Source organism: Sus scrofa, chromosome 9, assembly GCF_000003025.6.
Source record: "Sus scrofa isolate TJ Tabasco breed Duroc chromosome 9, Sscrofa11.1, whole genome shotgun sequence".
NCBI lineage: Eukaryota > Metazoa > Chordata > Mammalia > Artiodactyla > Suidae > Sus > Sus scrofa.
In genome coordinates, this window is record NC_010451.4 from 97423785 (window position 1) to 97444998 (window position 21214).

Genomic DNA, 21214 nt, shown 5'->3' on the forward strand with positions numbered 1-21214 from the left:
ACTGAGCATTTCTAAGAGTCTGAGTTACTGTACCAAACAGAACAGAGCAAGGCCTGGAGAAATTTTCATAATCTGTAAATGTAAATATATTCTTTGAAATTTTCCCATTTAGCAAAATAGATATGTAAGATCTCAGGAAAGAAAAACAGCCAATCATACAAATTAAATTTCAGTGAATAAAATCAAAAATTTTATCATATATACATTTCTCAATATAAAATATTTAAAAAACATTTTATGAAGATAAAATAGGAACTTCAAATTTCCTTTGTCAGAGTTCCCACTGTGGCACAATGGGTTAAGAATCTGATTGGAGTGGCTGGGGTCATTGTGGAGGCAAGGGTGGATCTCAGGCCAGCACAGTGGGTTAAAGGATGTGTCCTGGGACCTTCAATATGCCACATGTGCAGCCATTAAAAATAAACAAGCAAAATTTTTAATTAAAAACAATCCTGTCATCTGAAGTCTTTCATTCTTCTCAGAACTTTCAAGACTTCTTTAGAAATAGATACATAAAGATACAGTTGCATGTATTTTTTTTTAACTTAGCTTGTTTTATAAGCAACATTTTGACTTTGTCATCTAGAGCTCAAATAAGTTCCATGATATTAATTACCTATGAAACTGAGAATATGTGAAGCTGTTTCATTTTGTTGTAGTGGATAAAGCAAAATCCCCAGGGGTTGATCCCAAGCAGTTGGCAGCAGAGCTTCAGAAGGTCTCACTACAGCAATCACCACTGGTTCTTTCGTCAGTCGTTGAAAAAGGATCTCACGTTCATTCAGGTCCTACATCAGCAGGATCCAGTTCTGTTCCCAGCCCTGGGCAGCCAGGCTCACCCTCAGTGAGCAAAAAGAAACACAGCAGCAGCAAGGTGAGAAGTGTCCAAAGCGACCTCCAATTACTTATTTTCTAGCTCCTTATTCAGACTAGGAGATAAGAAATACAGTATCATCTCCTAAGATGTTTTTCAAGTGATTTCTCCTTTCCTAATGATCTCTTGAAACAAACAAACAAACAAACAAAACATTTTTACATTTCTGTGTATGTAACTGATCAAGATGTAGCAAAGTGATGTATATATACATCTCAAAAGATTTTAGCACTTGTTATTTCAGTGAACTTGAAAAATCTGTCTGATGCTTCATGTTCTTTTTCTTTTTTGTTGCAAACATCTAAGCCCCTTTGCATCAGATGTATCTTTGTGGGTTTTTTTTTTTTTTGGAAACAGAAGATATACATTACATTATATCTTGTAACTTAAGTAAAAAGTACACAGAAATGAGGAAATTTTAGGGCAATGGAAAAGGAGGAAAGCAAAAATGAAATAAGAATAACAGAAGCCTTCCTCAACCAAGTCTTTCCATATTCTAATCCTTCAAATCAGAAGTTACCCTTCCTTCCTCCTTCCCTCCCTCCAAAGTGCCAGATGCTTTATGTATCTCTTAAGACAATTTGTTTCTTGATTATAGTTACTTGTTCACTTATTTTTATCCTCCCAAATGGGCTGCAAGCTCATTAAGAATCAAGAACCATTCCTTATTTACTTTATAGCTCCCTTAAGCGCTTAAGAGTGGCTTGCATAGAAGAGTGGCAGAATAAATAAATGTCAGTTAAACCATCAGTGGCATCTTTGAGTCTCTGTAATATTATAAGGGGTACAAAATTTGATTTTTTTGTAATATATTATGGTAATGATTTTTTTCGGAGGGGGGATGATTAGAAGATGAAAAAGAGTATAAGACCAACACTGAGGATATGATATTGACATGTTTTATGAGATGTGGTCATTTTTTTCTATGCCAACAATGTGGCCTATGTGACAGTTGAGCACTTGAAATGTGGCTAGTGGCTGGTGCTAATTGAGATATGCTGTATATGTGATTACACAGCAAATTTCAAAGACTTAGTATGAAAAAATGTAAAATAGCTCATTATAATTTTTATCTTGATTTCATGGTGAAATAGTAATATTCTAGTAAATTTAATTTTAAAAATATGCCAGTAAAATCAATTTCATCAGTTTATTTTTATATTTTTAATGTGACTACTAAAATATTTTAAATAACCTATGTGGCTCACATTATATTCTACTGGATAGTAATGGTATAGAGATTACATTTTAACTATTATTAATAGTAGTAACAGTAATCAAATCTGGTTAGATAATATATATAGAGAGAAATCTATAATCATTAGATGCTAACACTCTAAAGAAGGGGACTATTACCTATTCATCTTTTGGGAGTAGAGGATTATTGTCAACATTTAGCTGGTATTGATTTTCTCAGAATGCTTTTGCTGAATAAATAAATAAATTTAATGATATTTCTTGACCCATCAACATCTAGTATGCACAAAAGACAGTACTTACTTTTACTTATTCTCTAAAACCTACAGTGTTAAAAAATTTATATTGAAAGATTAGAGAAATACAGAGTGATGGTTTGAAGCTTAAATGTTCCTGAGTCAGGTAATATAATGTGTCCAAATATAGCATATGTTCTTCAGTTAATTTAGAAAATTGTAGTTTTAACATCCTTTTGTTAGGTGTGAGACTAACTATGTTAAATTATAAAATATTAGTGTAATGGAATGTATTAAGACTAAAATATTTAAATCATAGCATAATTACAATTTAGATATTAGAAAACCATCAAATAAACATTTAAATAATTATTCATAAGTAATTATTAATCTATTAATAACACTCTAAAGTGATTGCTTTTGAGTTAATGTAAGATACTAAAAAGTATTAGCTTACTAATTCAGTATAAATTTTTGTCCTCAAAATTTTTATTTTACTGCTTCAAGCTGTTTTATTTCTGAAATTTCAAAATGTATTATATCTCTAAAATCTGAATAATTTCTTCTAAGTCATGGTATAAATAAATAGGTCAATGAAAGTGCTTATTAGTTTTAAATATGTAATTAAACTTAAATGTAAGTTTGTAATTAAATAGGTCCTTGCTTTCCCAAACTTTTCTGATCATGGCACATAACATCTCAGTAATTTTTTCATGATGCTGTCATGCTCAAAGAAATAACTCAAACAATTTGATTTCTATTGCGGTTGAGTCCAAACAATTTAACTAGTATTCATGTCCTAACATCCTAGTAACCATTGGACAAAAATAATATATATCAAATGAGATAAAAATAATATATATTTCATTGTTAATAACTAAAATTACATATCAGTAGAGTATATGCTCCTGATGGGCACTGCACAGCTACTCAAACTGTGGAATTGGTTTGGACCCTGGCACTCTCACTTCCTGTTCTACACTGACCTCACTGATTTTTTTGAAGTATATTTTTTTATCACCACATGATCAAAAAACAGCCTTGCAAAGGTATGACATCACTGAAAAGAAATACTTGTCTCTAATCATAAACTGTAACTGGTGTTTTGTCCACCCTGGAGCTGGTGGTTTGTCCACTGTCCAATAATAAAATACGCACCCCAAACAATTAAAAATGGTCCAGAGGTTTATTCTCTGTGTTGCATCTGGTTATGTTTGCATCATCATATGTCAGATGTACTAAAACTGTCAAAAGGAAAATAAAAACAAAATATATTATCAATCATTACTCTGGGTTTCTTTGGTGGGGCCTTATTTTTTAATTTTTAATCTCTAGATATTCCTCAGTCTTCCTCATTGAGATGCAAGGATATCTGGTTTTAGGAAATCCCCATCTTGAACTGAGATGTAAATAATTTGAGGAACTTGTGTGGTCCTTATTCTTATAGATTGAGTTTTCTTTTCTTAAAATTTAAACAGTAAAGTAATCATTAAGTAAATACCATTGTTCAGTAAGTAGCAGCCTATCCTTTGTAGCCAAAGCATAGTTTCAATATTAATGATTGGCCATTCTTATAAATTAGCTTAACTAATAAAGAATCTATGGCTTAGGAGTTCCTATTGTGGCTCAGCAGAAATGAATCCAACAAGTATCCATGAGGACACGAGTTCAATTTCTGGTCTCACTCGCTGGGTTGGGTTAAGGATCTGGCATTGCCATGAGCTGTGGTATAGGTCACAGACATGGCTCAGATCTGGCATGCTGTGGCTGTGGTGTAGGATGGCAGCTGCAGCTCCAATTCAACCCCTAGCCTAGGACCTAAAAAGGCCCCCCCCCAAAAAAAAAGAAAAATAGAATCTATGGTTTAGAAAATGTAGCCCCTACCCATACTTTACCAGTGATTACATTATTTTCTTTCTTATTTCATAGAACAAAACCTAGGCTATAGCTGTGTTCTTTGGTTGCTCTCATTTCTAGCATACATTTATAAAAAAAAAGGTAGCAGAACAAGTATATATACCTAAATACATATGAATTTTTTTCCTTTTCTGATTCATTATTAAAGTAAGGCCAATATTATGTACACATATGGAGACAGGCCCTTATTTGTAGGGTAGCAAGCTTATTACCATTTTAGCAAACATTTTCCTATATTGATGCCTCATTGCCTGAAGTGCTATTGTAATTCTGGGGTAGGCACATCATCCTTTTATAGAAATTTGTATACATTCTCTTGAAATGTAACAAATCAGCAGTCAGTCATTTACTCAGTAGAATGAATCAGATCACATTCTTCACTATTTTTAAGGCTTTATTGACATAAGGAACTTATTAAGGAAATGAGAACTTATCTAGAATGGGTTGGACTTTTAATACTAGGGAGTGATTGCCTGGGTGCTTTACTCTAGAAGGAAGCGGGGTGGAGCTGAGCACCTAACAAAGGAATGCAAAGATGCACTTTCATAACTTGTGGGCTCAGTGGCAAATTATATAAAAAACAATATCTTTTTCATTCTCTTATAGGTGTTTAAAATCTGTTTAATATTTAAATTGAGTACTTTGAATCAAAAGTCTTCCTCTTCTTAAGTAGTTGAACATACATTACTGAAGGTACAAAATTATAGCTTCAAAACAGGCTTCACAAAATGAAAAAGAGATTTATGCAGCTATAAAATTAGATGTGTATTGAGAGGCGTAAGTAGATACTATAATCTGAAGCAGCCAAACGGATAAAATGTGTTACCCAGACAGTGTGCTCTGACCAAACAGAAATTAATTCAGAAAGAAGTTGAAATGGTAAATTCTATGAAAGCTTTATCCATTAATCTAATATATATTTTAATATTGCAGCCTACTGATGCAGCAAAGGTTGTCTCTCATCCAATTACGGGGGAAATTCAGGTATGGAAGTTTTTAAAAGATTTTTATTATACAAAGTTTTATGGCTCTTCCCCCCCCCACTGGTCTATTGAAATTGTAACCATTTTTGGAACATTTCCTATTTCATAATACATACAGATATATAAAGGAAAAATAAAATTTTATAGAGTAGTATTTTTAATACAAATACATGTTTATAAAATCGAATCTTATCTGTGGAATTATGTATTTTGAAATCTTGCTGATACTTGAACACTTTCAATGTTTTATGCCTCTGTTACTTGAGATTTGTTGAATATGTTTCAAACTTGACTGATTCTCCTGGAAATTTGAAGCTTCCTTCTTTAAGGTTTCATGACTCTCCGGCTATTCTCTTTTCTTCTTCTGATCAACAGTTGTTAAATAATCACTGAATAGTTCTAGAGCAATCTGACTCATACTGGTGGTCATAACCAATCTATAGTTTATAAAATCAATGCAGAGGATTTTGACCAGGAAAGTAGAGGAAAAATAGTGTAAATCATTATCTGTTTCAGTTCTGTATGTTTGTGTTTATATATTGTGTCATGTATGGGATTGAATAAAAAATGCTTTTCTAAGCTGTATTTTAGATGATACCAAAAAGTAATTTAAGGTAGGTAAGAGATGTCATATGGAAAGAATTAACACAGCATAAAATAGTAACTTTTTGAAGATAGTACATTTCAGCTAAGGCAAAGAGAACAGTGAGTCTTAGTTGCATCACAGTACATGCTAGAGGAAATTTTCATGAAAGACTTCACACAGGGTAAAAGATTTGAACTAATTTGAGGATATGCATAGGAAAAGGGGGAAGTGTTTTCCTGGAAGAATAAATGGTGCAAGGGAAAATTCTGCTGCCAGAGAGTAATGAAAAGAACAGATCCCTTTGCTGCCGGGAAATGTTTCTGTAGAGATAAGCTGAGACTAAATTAAAAGAACCTTGAACAAGAGCCGAGGGATGTGAGCCACAACATAATAAAGTGATCAGTCAATATTTTGGAATGAGAGTGAGGCTAATTGAAAGGAATATGTAATAAAAATTCATAGGGTAATGGCCTATAGAAAATATTATAACAGGGAGGACACAGAGGCACAGAAATCAGTTAAGAATTACGTAGGCACACACTGATTAAAGCAGATGTGCAGTGGGAGGGTAGAAATAGATAAAGAGTGCAAGATGGAGCCTGGTCATCTGTATGCTCTCCACCTTGCTATCTCTCTGCTATTTCCCACTTCTAGAGAGCCAGACCTGATCTTTCTTCATTTCACATGCAATAAAGAAAATACTAGATGTTTTGATTCATAATATTGCTTTCTTTCTCTCTTTTTCATTTTTTTTTAAACTTCTTGCTCATAGACCAATATTTACTGTTTCTTTTTGGCTTTTTGTTGTTATTTATTCTTATTTTATTTTCCTTTCCCTTGAGTTTAATTCTACAGTGGAAACTGACTCTAGCAATACTCCTTCATAACTCTTGGGATCTTTTCTTTTTGGATATTTTCTTATAACAGTGATTTCAATTTTTTTAAATCTTTCATCTTTTGTCTTTTAGCAAAACCTTGTTCCAAGTGAAACCTTACATAGACTCCCAGACAATGAATTACCAGCACCAAATAGCTCTGCTTGAGGGTTACTAGGGGCATCCCATTCTCTCTCAGATGTAAACTCTGAGCAACTCTAAGTGTGCTCTAAGGCACCAGATTTACAAAGTAAATTTGGAAAGCACTCTCTTAGAGTCCCCCGTAAATTACAATAAGAAATCATTTTGCTGCCTCATCAGTTAAAAGTGGGTTTTTAGATTGGCAGAGAAAGGAGAAAAGGGGAAAGAATTTCTCCTTAAAGATTTGGAAGCTGGAAGTTCCTGCTGTGGTGCACCAGGATTGGCAGCACTGGGATGCAGGTTCAGTCCCCATCCTGGCAGAGTGGGTTAAGAATGCGACATTGTTGCAGTTGTAGCATATATCACAACTGTGGTTTGGGTCTGATCCCTGGCCCAGGAGCTCCATTATGTCATGAGGTGGTAAAAATAACAAAAAAAGAGAGAGAGAAGGAAGGAAGGAAGGAAGGAAGGAAGGAAGGAAGTAAAGAAGGAAGGAAGGAAAGAGAGAGAGAAGGAAGGAAGGAAAGAGGAAGGAAGGAAAGAAAGAGAGGGAAGGAAGGAAGGAAAGAGAAAGAAAGAAAGAAAAAGAAAGGAAGGAAAGAAAGAAAGAAAAGAAAAGAAAAAGAAAAGAAAAAAGAAAAAAGATTTGGAAGCTGTTATAAACCTCAGTGAAATTAATTGCAGATAATTCCTATATTTTGATACTCCATTATAGCACATTTACTGCAGTTCTGAAACTCCCACTTCTCTCCTCTTCCTTCATGGACCTTTGTTTCGTGTTTCATATTGCTTTCATGATAGTCAGAGAGACTCTGGGCCTTTCTGTACCAAGAAAAGAGATCAAAGATTCCTTTTCTGCCATAGAACATAACCAGATTAAAATAATACTGAAATTAGGAAATTATTTTAATTATTAAATTTTAAATGAAGACTGATTCATCTAAATTATTCCATTTATCCCATTTTCAGCATTAAACATAGCATATCTGTTTTGTATGATTATAAAAAATATGTCCATTTTTTATTTATGGATTTACTTTTTGAAAATACAGATCCCGGAGTTCCTGTAGTGGCGCAGTGGTTAACGAATCCGACCAGGAACCATGAGGTTGCCAGTTTGATTCCTGGCCTCGCTCAGTGGGTTAAGGATCTGGCATTGCCACAAGCTGTGGTGTAGGTCACAGACGCTGCTCGGATCTGGCGTTGCTGTGGCTCTGGCGTAGGCCGGCAGCAACAGCTCAGATTAGACCCCTGGCCTGTGAACCTCCGTATGCCTCAGTTTTGGCCCTAAAAAGACAAAAATAAAAATAAAAAAAGAAAGAAAAAGAAAATACAGATCCTTTCCTTTCTGTTATAAGCAGAAATAGCATCAAACAGAATTATATTATTTGAAATGATGATATTGTCAAAATAACTATACTCTCTCTCCAAGGCAATCTACAGATTCAGTGCAATCCCTATCAAATTACCAATAGTATAAGTGGGTTCCTTTTTCAACATACCCTCTCCAGCATTTATTATTTATAGACATTTTGATGATGGCCATTTTGGCTAGTCTCAGATGTAGTAGTTTTGATTTGCATTTCTCTAATTATTAGTGAGGTTGAACATATTTTCATGTGTTTTTTGGCCATTTGTATGTTTTCTTTTGGAAAAAGAACAAGAATAAAATATTTTAAAGTTTGTTTGGTAACACAAAAGACCCAGAACAAGAATAAAATATTTTGTTTGATAACACAAAAGACCCAGAAAAGCCAAAGCTATCCTGAGAAAGAAAAATGGAGCTGGAGGATTTAGGCTCCCTGACTTCAGACTCTACTACAAAGTTAAGTCATCAAAACAGTATGGTATTAGCACAAAAACAGAAATATAGATCAATGGAAAATGATAGAAAGCCCAGAATTGAAGCCATGCACCTATGGTCAACTATCTATGACAAAGGAGGCAAGAATATACAATGTATGAAAGACAGTCCATTTAAATACCTAAATATAAGTCCAGATACCATAAGACTCTTAGAGGAAAACATAGGCTAAACACTTTCTGACATAAACCACAGAAATATTGTAAAAATTCAGATCTGCCTGCTAGAGTAATAACAATAAAAACAAAAATAAACAAGTGGAACCCAATTAAAAGCTTTTGCATAGCAAAGGAAACCCTTAACAAAAAGAAAAGACAACCCACAGAATGGGATAAAATATTTGAAAATGAAGTGAGTGATAAGGGATTAATCTCCAAAATATATAAATACCTCCTGTAGATCAATATCAATAAAACAACCCCATCAAAAAATGAGCAGAAGATGTCAACAGACAGTTCTCCAAAAGAAAACATACAAATGGCCAAAAAAAACATGAAAAGATGTTCGACCTCACTAATAATTAGAGAAATGCAAATCAAAACTACTATATCTGAGACTAGCCAGAATGGCCATCATCAAAATGTCTATAAATAATAAATGCTGGAGAGGGTATGTTGAAAAAGGAACCCTCTTATACTGTTGATGGGAATGTAAATTGGTGCAACCCCTATGGAAAACAGTATGGAAATTCCTCAAAAAACTACAAATAGAACTATCATATGATCCAACAATCCCACTCCTGGGCATCTATCCAAGGAAAACCATGACTTGAAAAGATATGTATCCCAATGTTCACTGCAACACTATATACAATAGCCAAGACATGGAAGTACCTAAATGTCCATCAACAGAGGAGTGGATAAGGAAGTTGTGGTACATATATACAATGGAATATTACTCCACCATAGTAAAGAATGAAATAAGGGATTTGCAGCAACATGGATGGACCTGAAAATTATCATGCTAAGTAAAGTCAGACAGACACAAATATCACATACTATCATTTATATGTGGAATCTAAAAAATGGTTACAGAAGTACCCATTGTGGTGCAGTGGAAATGAATCTGACTAGCAACCATGAGGTTGTGGGTTCAATCCGTGGCCTTGCTCAGTGGGTTAAGGATCCAGCATTGCCATGAGCTATGGTGTACTTCATAGACTCAACTCGAATCCCGTGATCCTGTGGCTGTGGCGTAGGCCGGCGGCTACAGCTCCAATTTGACCTGTAGCCTGGAAACCTCCATATGCCGCAAGTGTGGCCCTGAAACAGACTCACATACTTTGAAAAACTTATGGTTATCAAAGGAGACAGGCTTAGGAAGAAGGGATGGAATGGGGATTTGGGATGTAAATGTTCTATAATTAAGTTGTGGTGATGATGTTTATACAACTAAATATAATAAAATTCATTGAATTAAAAAATAACTGATGCCAAAAGAATCTTTTACTTTTGAATGAGAAAATTAGTTAATTGTTTTGCATCATGCAGGCTTCTCAAATATTAATTTGAATCTAAGTCTTTTTTTTTTTTTTTTTTTTTTTTTTTTTGTCTTTTCCAAAGCCGCACTCGCAGCATATGGAGGTTCCTGAGCTAGGGGTCCAATCGGAGCTGTTGCTGCTGGCCTACACCAGAGCCACAGAAACGCCAGATCTGAGCCACATCTGTGACCTACACCACAGCTCACAACAATGCCAAATCCTTAACCCACTGAGCAGGGACAGGGATCAAACCTGCAACTTCATGGTTCCTAGTCAGATTCATTAACCACTGTGCCGCGAAGGGAACTCCTGAATCATGTCTTACTGTTCAGTTTTACAACAGCTATGTCTCTTCTCTTCAGCTTTTAAAATTAAAAAGAGGGGTTCCCGTCGTGGTGCAGTGGTTAACGAATCCGACTAGGAACCATGAGGTTGCGGCTCGATCCCTGCCCTTGCTCAGTGGGTTAACGACCCGGCATTGCCGTGACCTGTGGCAAAGGTTGCAGACGCGGCTGGGATTCCGCGTTGCTGTGGCTCTGGCGTAGGCCGGTGGCTACAGCTCCGATTTGACCCCTAGCCTGGGAACCTCCGTATGCCGCGGGAGCGGCCCAAGAAATGGCAAAATACAAAAAAAAAAAAAAAAATTAAAAAGAGCAATATTCCATTATCTTAAATCTTTCACTCTATTAGGAAAGCAGGCAGGGAAAGAAAAGGTATAAGTTTAGTATTAGCTAATGTAATATAGGAAGAGAGAAAATCTACACATTCTTAAACAGTCTTACAATTTAGCACTGACATCTTAAAAAATCCACTCACTGCTAATTATTTAATGAAATGCAAAATATATTTTCTAAAAAATTTATCAGTTTATTTTCAAAATTCTGGCAATTGTATTTATGAAAATTAACATTTCCTAGTTTCCTAAAAGTGGAAATTTTGTTTAAAAAATGCAAATAGTATTCACTGTATGATTTTCTTTCTAAATGAATTTTAGACAGGTCAGAACTTTCACCATGGAAAGAATGAACAGCATATTTACTAGTAATTAACATAAGTCTGGGAGCTCCCAATTAAATTAGACATCAGCTGGTCTGTTCAGCCTCAAATAAAATGGAAGTGATGGTTGATGATTCTTAGAATTTTTAAAATATATTGGGAACATGTTGAATGATAATGTATTTTATGGTTTTTAAAACCACAATCAATAATGTTCATGGAATATTTTCTGATCCCTTTAAGCTTCAAATCAACTATGATCTGGGAAATCTCATAATACATATTCTGCAAGCAAGAAACCTTGTCCCTCGAGACAACAATGGCTATTCAGATCCCTTTGTTAAAGTGTACCTTCTTCCAGGGCGAGGGTAAGTAAAGAAGCAGTGTTTTCTAAGTATTGTACATGTGGTCCCATGGTTTAAAAAATATTCATAATGTCTTATGGTCTCTAATTTCAAAGAGTTTTAGTATCTTTTCCTTATTTTTATCCACATGTCATATTTATTTGTTTCTGACTATTGGATAATATCGGTGGAATTAAAAATTTGTAGTTAAGCCTTAACAGGTTTTGAGACCTAAAATCATAACAAAACTTGCCTGGATGACAGCAGGTCAGTATTTTAATTCCAAAAACCACTCAGATAGACTGTGAAATCATGTAAGTTATTTGTGGCAGATTTAAAGAATTAGTTTACTTTCCCAAATACATTTGTGAAACCAATGCTCAAGGACTCATTGGTTACTCTTTTATTTTATAGGACAGGTTTATTATTCATACCTTAAGTGTTTATTAGGTGACTTGCTATATTATTGTTTATATGCATGTTTCCAAATCAGTGTTTTGAAATTTTAAATAAGGAAAAGAGTAATATTTGAAGTGTCCACTTTGGTAGATAGATGAAAAATATCTCTTCGAATCTCTTGTGTGATATATAAACTATTCATATAAAGCAAGTGCTCTTTAGAGATGTTTAATTTTCACATAATAAATGCAAATTGCTATGGTCTGGCATATAAATTAGTATTCAAGTTGGCTTCAAAACTGTAATTTGGACCCAACAGCTGATTATCCATTATCTGAACAATTTCTACTAGCCAAATTAGTATGACGGAACCATAAGTAATCAACAATTGGAATTATAATAAAAAGAATTTGGTGCTGGTAATTTGAAAACCCTGGTTTTATTTTTGCTCCATTTTCATTTAACTTGATGAGTGACATTTGAATATAACTTTTTACTTGGACATTTTCAAATGTTGGAAGCATAAAGAAAATAAATAGTATAATGATCCATCATGTACCCATTACTTAACTTCAATAATTATTCCTTCCTAGCCATCATGTTTGATTTTTACCTTTATACACTCCCTCCATCCAGATTATTTTAAAGTAGATCTCAGCTCTTGTAATTTTTTTCTGCAAATATTTTTGTATATATTTCTTTAAAAATAACACTTTAATCACAATACTATACATAACCATAATAATTATAAATTTTTAAATAATTCTTTAATTTCCTCAGTTGCCTCATAATATTTTCTTAGTCAGTTTGATGACCTAATTGATATTTATAGAATATTCTATCCATTACTAGCAGAATACTTTTACTTTTCAAGTACACATGAAACATCCATCAAGATAAACTTCTGGGCCATAAAACAAACCTCAGCATAATTTAAAATACTGAGGTCATAGAAAGCAGGTTGAACAGGATCTAATTTAGAGGTATACATTACATTTGAATGCTGTTTACTAATTATATCACCAAGAGCAAATCATCAATTCTTTGAGATTCAGTTTCCTTGTCAATATTGAGAGAACCAAGGTAGGTAGGGCCATAATTTTTAGTTTGTCAGGAGAATCAAATTAGATAGTACTCAGAAAATAATTTGAAAATTGCCAAGTGCTGTATCAAATTCAGTATATTTAATTTCATCCTACCCAGTAATTTTATTTAGAAACTTAGAATTGCTTGTATTGTTGCTCTAGTTTTATTTCGTTGGATTTAATTTATAGAGATTACCAACTAGCCATATAGAAGAAGAAAGGGGAGTTTTTAGTTTAGTTTATGCCTTTATGTTATAACTGTAATTGGGCTACTTTCTTTCAAGTATAGTTGAATTGCAATGTTGTGTTCGTTTCTGGCATACAGCAGAGTGATTCATTTATATACATATACACACATATGTTCCTTTTCATATTCTTTTCCATTATAGTTTATTACAAGATATTGAGTACAATTCCCTGTGCTCTGCAGTAGGTCCTTTTTGTTTTTCTATTTTATATATAGTAGTTTGTTTCTGCTAATCGTAAACTCCTAATTTATCCCTCCTCCCACTTTTTTTCTTCTTCTTTTTTTTTCTAATTCCTATGGCAATGGAAGTTCCTGGGCCGGGGGTGGAACTAGAGCTGCACCTGACAGCCCACACCCTGGATCCAAGCCATATCTGTGACCTACGTTGCAGCTTGCAGCAACACTAGATCCTGAATCCACTGATGGCAGGGATCGAACTGACATCCCCACAAAGACTACATTGGGTTCTCAAACCGCTGTGCCACAACAGGAACTCTTTTTTTTTTTTTTAATGTGAATATAACAACAAACTGATAACTTCATTCTGCCTTTGATTTGGGTCATTAGACCTTGAGTGTCATTTAATGACAGTATTATGAGACAAAAGGAAATCACTGCCAGGCTAAATCTCTAATCAGCATTTGCTAATTAATGAATGAGAATAAAGCACTGTCTTTTATTTCCTATCTTCTCTTCTGTCCTGGGGAACTTACGTCTTATATCCTGGGGTATTTACATTATAGGAAAGTGACTGTCTTTTATTTATTACCGTATATATTTCAGTTAGACTATGGTGAACTTGAATAACTGGAAAGGTCAGGCAGGGAGCGTGAATGTGTCACTCTACTCTGGAATAGGTAACAGAGAAAGAAGGGTGGGAACTATAGTGAAATGAAGAGTGAGTTCCCCACCTAAAGCTATGCTCAGACAATTTGTCAAACAAAACATGCCTTCTGGGTGAGATTTGGCCTAAAAGCCAAATTTGCTATTCCTATTCATTTCTAACACTTTCATTAAATTACTCCTAATTACTACAGAAGTCACGGACTTGGGATTTATTACACTTGTGAGGTATTATTTTCACTTTAGTTCAAAGGTTATTTTCTGCCTCATGTTGTTTATATGTTATGGTATAGGTCCTCTATTATTCACATTTTCCTCCTTATTTTTGTTCCTAACTTTTTTTTTTTTTTCCTTCCTGTCTTTGCTACTTTCCTGCTGTATCCTTCCTTCTCACTCTTGGGATCAATGCAGTCAAGTGATGGTTGTCCAGAATGCAAGGTAGAGTTGCTTCTCTTTCAGTGTGACACTTTGCTGAAATGTCTAGAGCTTTATTTTTTTTGCCTTTTGTGTACATTCACCTGCAATCAACTTGGGCTACAATTTTTATTTTTCAACATGTTGGTATCTATTGAATTAGGCTATCAGCAAATTGTTCTGACCACATTACTAAACATGTTTAGCAGATAGGTGAAATGGAGCACACAAAAGTAAAAAATAGTAATGACACAGGAAAGTACAAATAAGGAAATATCAATCTGAAATTAGATATAGCTAGTGTTCATTTATACTTTGTCCGCTAAAATTCATTTAGCTTCTCCAACAATAATTGTGACATATGTTCTTCTGAGTCTTCCAAGACAAACAAAAATGTTAGAGTCATTTTTCAAAAGAAATTAACTGATCTCCTGGAGGCCCAGTACTAGGTATAGATCTCATCTTAAAGATGATCATTGTCTGGTCTTTTACCCTCCCTTGGACCTGATATAGAAATATTTCCATGCCTTTATACCTTCTGTACCACAAAGAATATTAACAGTAGCACACAAGCAACCTCCTTTGGTTGCCAGTAATGGGAAACTGTTTTCTGCTGAAGCATCATGTCACATCATTACATTGTCACCTAAGGATATTTCTTAATACACAGCCCAAAAGCATTTTTTTTGCACATCTCACTATCATATAAAGTAAACGTGTTATTTAGTTGGAGAGGTGAATCTTGTACCATCTGTAGCAATAGGGTGATGGGAATCTTAATCCCACCTAGAATATTAATGGTACAGAATTAGTTTTTGTCTGTGACATTAAAATCTGACATCTTTACTAAGCCTGATAAGCTGTTGCCCAAAAGAGGCAGTTTCTGATTTTTAAAGGCTTAAATATTTAAACATTTCAAAGAAGAGAATTAGTCACTACAACTTTGGTGCCCTGAAACTTTTTGTTTCCTTGTAGCCGCATAATTATGGCCACCAGTAAAATCTAATACTGAGAAAGGTTGCTTGTTATGACTGGCCTCCTAATCTCAGGACACCATTGAGATCTTCCCGACTGATACGTGAAATGAGTTTTGTTTCAAAGAGATAGTGACACATTTTAGAACAGACATCAATAACTCTATTTAGAACATTCCTGTCTTTGATCCAGAAAACTAGGGGGGAATTGTCAGAATGACAATGACTGTCTGTCTATATTTAACTTAGAAGAGAACATGTTTTATAAATGTCAATAATAGTTGAAATGGCCTGGGATGTATTGGATTACAATTTAGAAGATCTAAAAGTGACTTTCTCATCATATCTTTCATCATCTTTTCAAGAACTGTCAATGTAAAAAGCAGCTATACTGATAAGGTCCTGACATTGTAAGTTAGGCTGAGGAGGCCAGTAAATGAATACACTTCGGTTTGAATTTCAGCCCTGCCACGTATAAATTATGAGGTTTCTTTAAAACTGTTTTCTCTTATGCTACACTGGAATAATAAAAGCTCTTCCCAGGGTTTTTCTGAAAGAAATGTACTAAAAATGATAAGCATGGTGCCTGACATATAATAAGGTCTCAGTAAATGGAAGTTGCTGTAATTACTAGAAACTTCATGTAGCCAATGATCAGTTATCTACACAAAAAAGAAAAAAAAAAGAGCTAAAGAATGCTTGGGCTACTGACTTATCTGACTTATACCAAATTATTTAACAATACTATATAGAAAATCTGCCAACTTTTTATCATTAATAAGTGTAATACATCCTTCAAGCTTAAAACTAAAAAAAAAAAAAAAAGTCCTGTTAACTAATAAGAATTTCATTGGTCCAGTTTTCTGGTCTCCTTTCATTTACTCTTCCCACCCTTTGATCAAGACACTCATACGCTCTGACAGCCCAAATGTCAGCTTAGATGAGTTTAAAGAAAGACAAGGAAATAGGCTGAAGAGTCCATGAACTCAATACTTGTCCCCAGATAATTAAGAAATGGAAATGAGCATATCTGAAGGATTTCATTCTGGTTTTCTCTCCTTAACACTATTGGGCAAAGTACAGATTTTTTTTTTTCCCCCACTAACGAGATATTGCTATGATTGAAGCTGAAATTCACTATCATGATACCTGGAAGTCCAATTCCTAGTTGGACTTTCTGTAAATATTCCTGTTAGCATCTCAAACTATTTTCTTCAGAAAGAATGTAAAGCAGATGCTGGTGTTGTATGTATTTACAATTTGAAGTCCAAAATTTGTTTTACTTCACTAGATTTTAAAGGGAAAAAAAAGAAGTACAGGCATGTTTGAGGGATCCATTCAATCAACATTTATTAACACAGACTGCTGCAGACACTGTGCTGGGTTAGAGTTGAAAACACAGCCATGGTCTCAGATCTCAGGGAGCACAGAAGACAAGCAAGTGACAGGCCATAAACACATTACTACACACAGAGAAACCGTGCTTATGAAATGGGATATATACTGTGCTTTTTTCTAAATTAAAGGAAACACACTCAGAGAAGTTTTTAGGAAAAAAAAATCTTTATTGGACTCATTACATATTTTTTCAATACAAAATACATACATATTTTTTCCAGTATAGAAAAACCAAATAAAAGAAATGAAGACCTTCAGTGTTTTAGATAATTCTATGGAAGTTCAATACAAATAAGCATCATATTCCATTCTTCTTTCTCAAATTTTTTTTAATTAAAGAGAAACTCAGAACAGTGTCCCCCCCCACACACACTGGTTTAAGATAGAATAATTGAATTTTAAGTATCTTTTTCTGCTAGCCTTAAAATCACATCTACTTACGGGAAAATGACTGTCCCATAATAAAAAATGAAAGAAAAACAAAATCAGCCAAAATGTCAAGGAAATAAAGTTTTCTTTATAGTATAAAAAAAAATCCCCTCTTGATTAACTGACTTTTTATTTTCCCTTATTAAAAAACTTCCCTGGAGTTCTCTTGCGGTACAGTAGGTTCAGTATCTGGCATTGCCATTGCTGTGGTGTTGATTTGATCCCTGGCCTGTGAACTTCCACATGCTGTGGGACTAGCCCCAAAAAAACAACCAACCAAAGAAACAAAAAAAACTTTGATTTTTAGATATGGTTTAATTGTTCTAAAATAGTGTCATTTTTGTAGTTTTCCCATGAGGGAATATAGTATGTTTACCGGACAATGAAGGGAAAGGAAAATGAGCTCCATGGGGTTTTTCGCCACGCCCAGAGCATGTGGAATTTCCCAGGCCAGGAGTCCTTTGTGCACCACAGCAGCAACCACACAGCTGCAGTGACAATGTTGGATCCTTAAGCTGCTGAGCCTCAGGGGAACCCCAAGCTCCACTTTTTCTCAACCTGAATTTCTACTCATGTCAAGAATCCCTCTGCTTACCTGGCCATCTTCAACTTGTAAATACACAGATTTTCATATGGTAAGGAGAATTGTAGAGTTTTCAATTGTATAAAGTGGGAACACAGCCCCTTGGGATCATACTCAAAATGGTCAGTACATGGCAGCTATACAACAAGGGTTATTGAAGGAAGAGCTTTGTGTGGCCATCTCTGCATGTCAGAAAATTCAAGTGTGAAAAGATAGTAAAGGATTTCATTGCCACTTCCCCAGGTCAACCAGGGCTGGTGGAGGCAGGATCAGGAGTAAGAGGTGTTTACCTTGGTTTACCCTAAAGGCAAAGCATATATACCTTGAGTCTTGAGAGAATTAGAGAAATCAAACTTATTAATAGTGAAGCAAACATCTCAATTTTTTCCCAGCCAATTTGGGTTATATCTGAGTGTATCTGGGCAAAAGTAAGTATTGATAATGATTATAGTTAGTTGTTCCACAATACTCTCTTAGGATATACCCCTAAGTATTTCCCTGAGCAATTCTAAAGCTGTCAATTTTTGATGCTATAACATGCTATGTATATATAACATGCTATGAATAATTTGTTATATATGTTAAATATATACTTTAATTGAAGCGTACAACTTTGATTGTAAAATAAGACAAACTAGACACTTCAGCTAAGGAAGTTAAGAAAATTGGATTAGTCACATTTTATGATGGGCCTAATCAGTTGAGTTCACATAGCACATGTTTAAGAGCAAGGAATCAGTTTTCCTGTGTTTGAAACCTGGCCCTATGAATTAATAACTATGAAGGCTTGCCAACATGCCTTAATTCCTCTGAGCTTCAGTTTTTATCAGCTATAAAATAGAATAATAAATAATCCCTGTCTCAGAGTTGCAGTGAGCATTAAATAATTTAACGCGTGAAAAGAATTTAGAACTCTGCCTGGGAAAAAGTAAGCATTTAGTAAATGTTCGCTGTTATTATTTTAATATGCTTACTTTATAAAGTGCTTCTCATGCAAATATCAAATATATATAGTAATATGTTAGTACAATTAAGACTTTTGTAGTTGTACATTTTGATAGAACATAGTTCCAGGTACAGAGTGGTTGGTATTCAATAATTCTGCTTAAATATATGTGAAAAAAAATGTCTAAAAGATGCATGTGAAATATTGTAAAAATTATTAATATTTATAAATTGAGAAAAGATGTGACTAATGCATCCTTTTGAAGACATTTCAATAGTTCTGGACATTTTATATATTTATGCATTTAGATATATTGTCATATCTGAAATTTTAGTAAAAGTACATGAATTTGCATTTGACATTAATTTCCATCTTCAGTCTTATTCACAAATTTTTATGCATTCATTTTTTCAGAATTTGAAAAAATAACAATTTTACCAATGTTCACTGTATTATAGATCTTATCCATAAAATATTTTTCCCATGATCCACAACCTTGATAATGAAGGCCAAAACAAATAGAAACTTTAAAACTCATACAACAATGCATTTTTTTTTCTCAGTGTACCTACAACAGGAAGAGCCATAAATTCCAAAGAACAACCAAAGTTTGCTATGAAGTTAGAATTGGTCATATTTGTTCTTCTGTCATCATTAAAAAAAAAAAGCATAAAATATAAAGAGACATAATTTGCCAAAATAATTTTTAATTTTCAATTATAAAATATTTCAAAATTACTGAAAATTTTAGAAAATACTGTAATAAATACCCATGGTCTTGTTATCCAATTTTACGAAGTCTTAACACTTTGCTATATTGGCTTCAGATTCTTTCAATAAATATATATATTATAGGTACCCCTGGAGCCCTGAGAAACCATTCTTCTGTCTGCCTGAAATAACTACTAAATATTAGTTTAACATCTATAATTCTCAACCTGTCTTATGATATTAATATATATGTCACATATATATGTGTGTGTGTTAGCGTAGGCATAAGTAATTTTCAGTATTATTTCATGTGATTTTACCTTTATATCATGATAACTTGCTATAGTTTTCCTTCTGCAAATGATTTGCCCAAGATTTTTTTAAAGACTTATCTGTCTTAATATATGAACGTGAATACCATTCATTTTAACTGCTGCTTAAATTTCATTGAGTGACTATATCATAATATATTTTTTTCTTATGTTATTGCATACCGTTAGAAACAATATTGCACTCCCTGTCACAGCTGCTGCCTGGGTTTTATCCCTGGTCTGGGAACTCCCACATCAAGCTGCAGCATGAAGTGGCCAAAAAGTACTTATATAGAAACAATATTGCACTGTATATTCTTAAATAAATTCCTTATTTACATGTGGGAGAATTTCTCTAGCATGGCAATGGAATTAAGTTGAAGTGGAATTTTATAGGTACTTGAGTACATAAATTTCACTAGACAGACAAATTTATCTAAAAAGTATATGTACAGATACAAACTTTAGTCCACAGTCTATGGAAGTCCCTGTGTCTTTGAATAATCACCCATACATTTCTCCAGAATTAATTCCTCTTTATTCTGAGCAACAAAATTATCAAATCCTGCTCTTATTTTTATCCATTTAAATAGGTGGGTTAGAAATGAGAACAGTTCCGCTTTATTTCTTAAATTGGATTCAGTTTGCAGTGGCTGCAATGTGAGGTCTTAAGAGCTCAGTGGTTCTCAATCTTAGCAACACATTAGATTTACTCAGGTCATTTTAAAAATTCTGATGCTTAAGCCTCACCGCAGACCTGTAAGAAAGTCTATCCTTAGGGATGAATGGCAGGGAGATGTTGGTGTTGTGCTGGTTGCCTCACCTCCCACCCTTGGAACTCAGATACCAAAGGGATCCTAAGATACAGTCAATGTTGGAAACCATTGCCCTTGAAAATGGCTAATAAGAAAAAGAATAAAGTCAGAGGGAGAAGAAATATACTTAGGCTATAGACCCATCTCTAAAAGTGGGTAGAACTTGATTCTCAGAAGTTTTATCTATAATGAACAAATAAGTTAGTGCCTGAGGAACACTAGTAGGTATTCCAGAATTTGGCAATGCTTGAAACCAGGAATGTAGCAAGAGTTTGTCTGCCCATAGATGGAAATCGAACCACAGATCCAGGGTCAGGGTCTAGTTCCTCTAGGGAAAGGCAACTTTTGAACTCCAGGCACATGAAAGGACCCCAGACAAGTGGATCTGTTTTCTAGGCAAAAAATTCAGGAAAAGCCAGTGAGGGTAGAGAAAAGCCTGGTCCACGTGGGTACTGTTGGCTAATAGCAGATAGCAGTAATTCCAACCCCATCAGTTAGTTGATGCCAGCTATAGGTGTTCTGTCAAACTTAATTAGAATAAGTTTTGAAAATAAGATATGCTTAAA

At 34.2% G+C, this 21214-nt stretch overlaps 1 protein-coding gene across 1 annotated transcript in view; it reads left to right on the top strand.

Annotated features, from left to right (window-relative positions):
* Positions 1-21214, top strand: part of PCLO (piccolo presynaptic cytomatrix protein) — a 398579-nt gene that overhangs the window by 309282 nt on the left and 68083 nt on the right. The window contains 4 exon segments of the mRNA XM_021063484.1: positions 660-874; positions 5158-5208; positions 11393-11517; positions 14479-14505. Of these exon segments, the coding sequence (XP_020919143.1) occupies positions 660-874; positions 5158-5208; positions 11393-11517; positions 14479-14505 (418 nt within the window).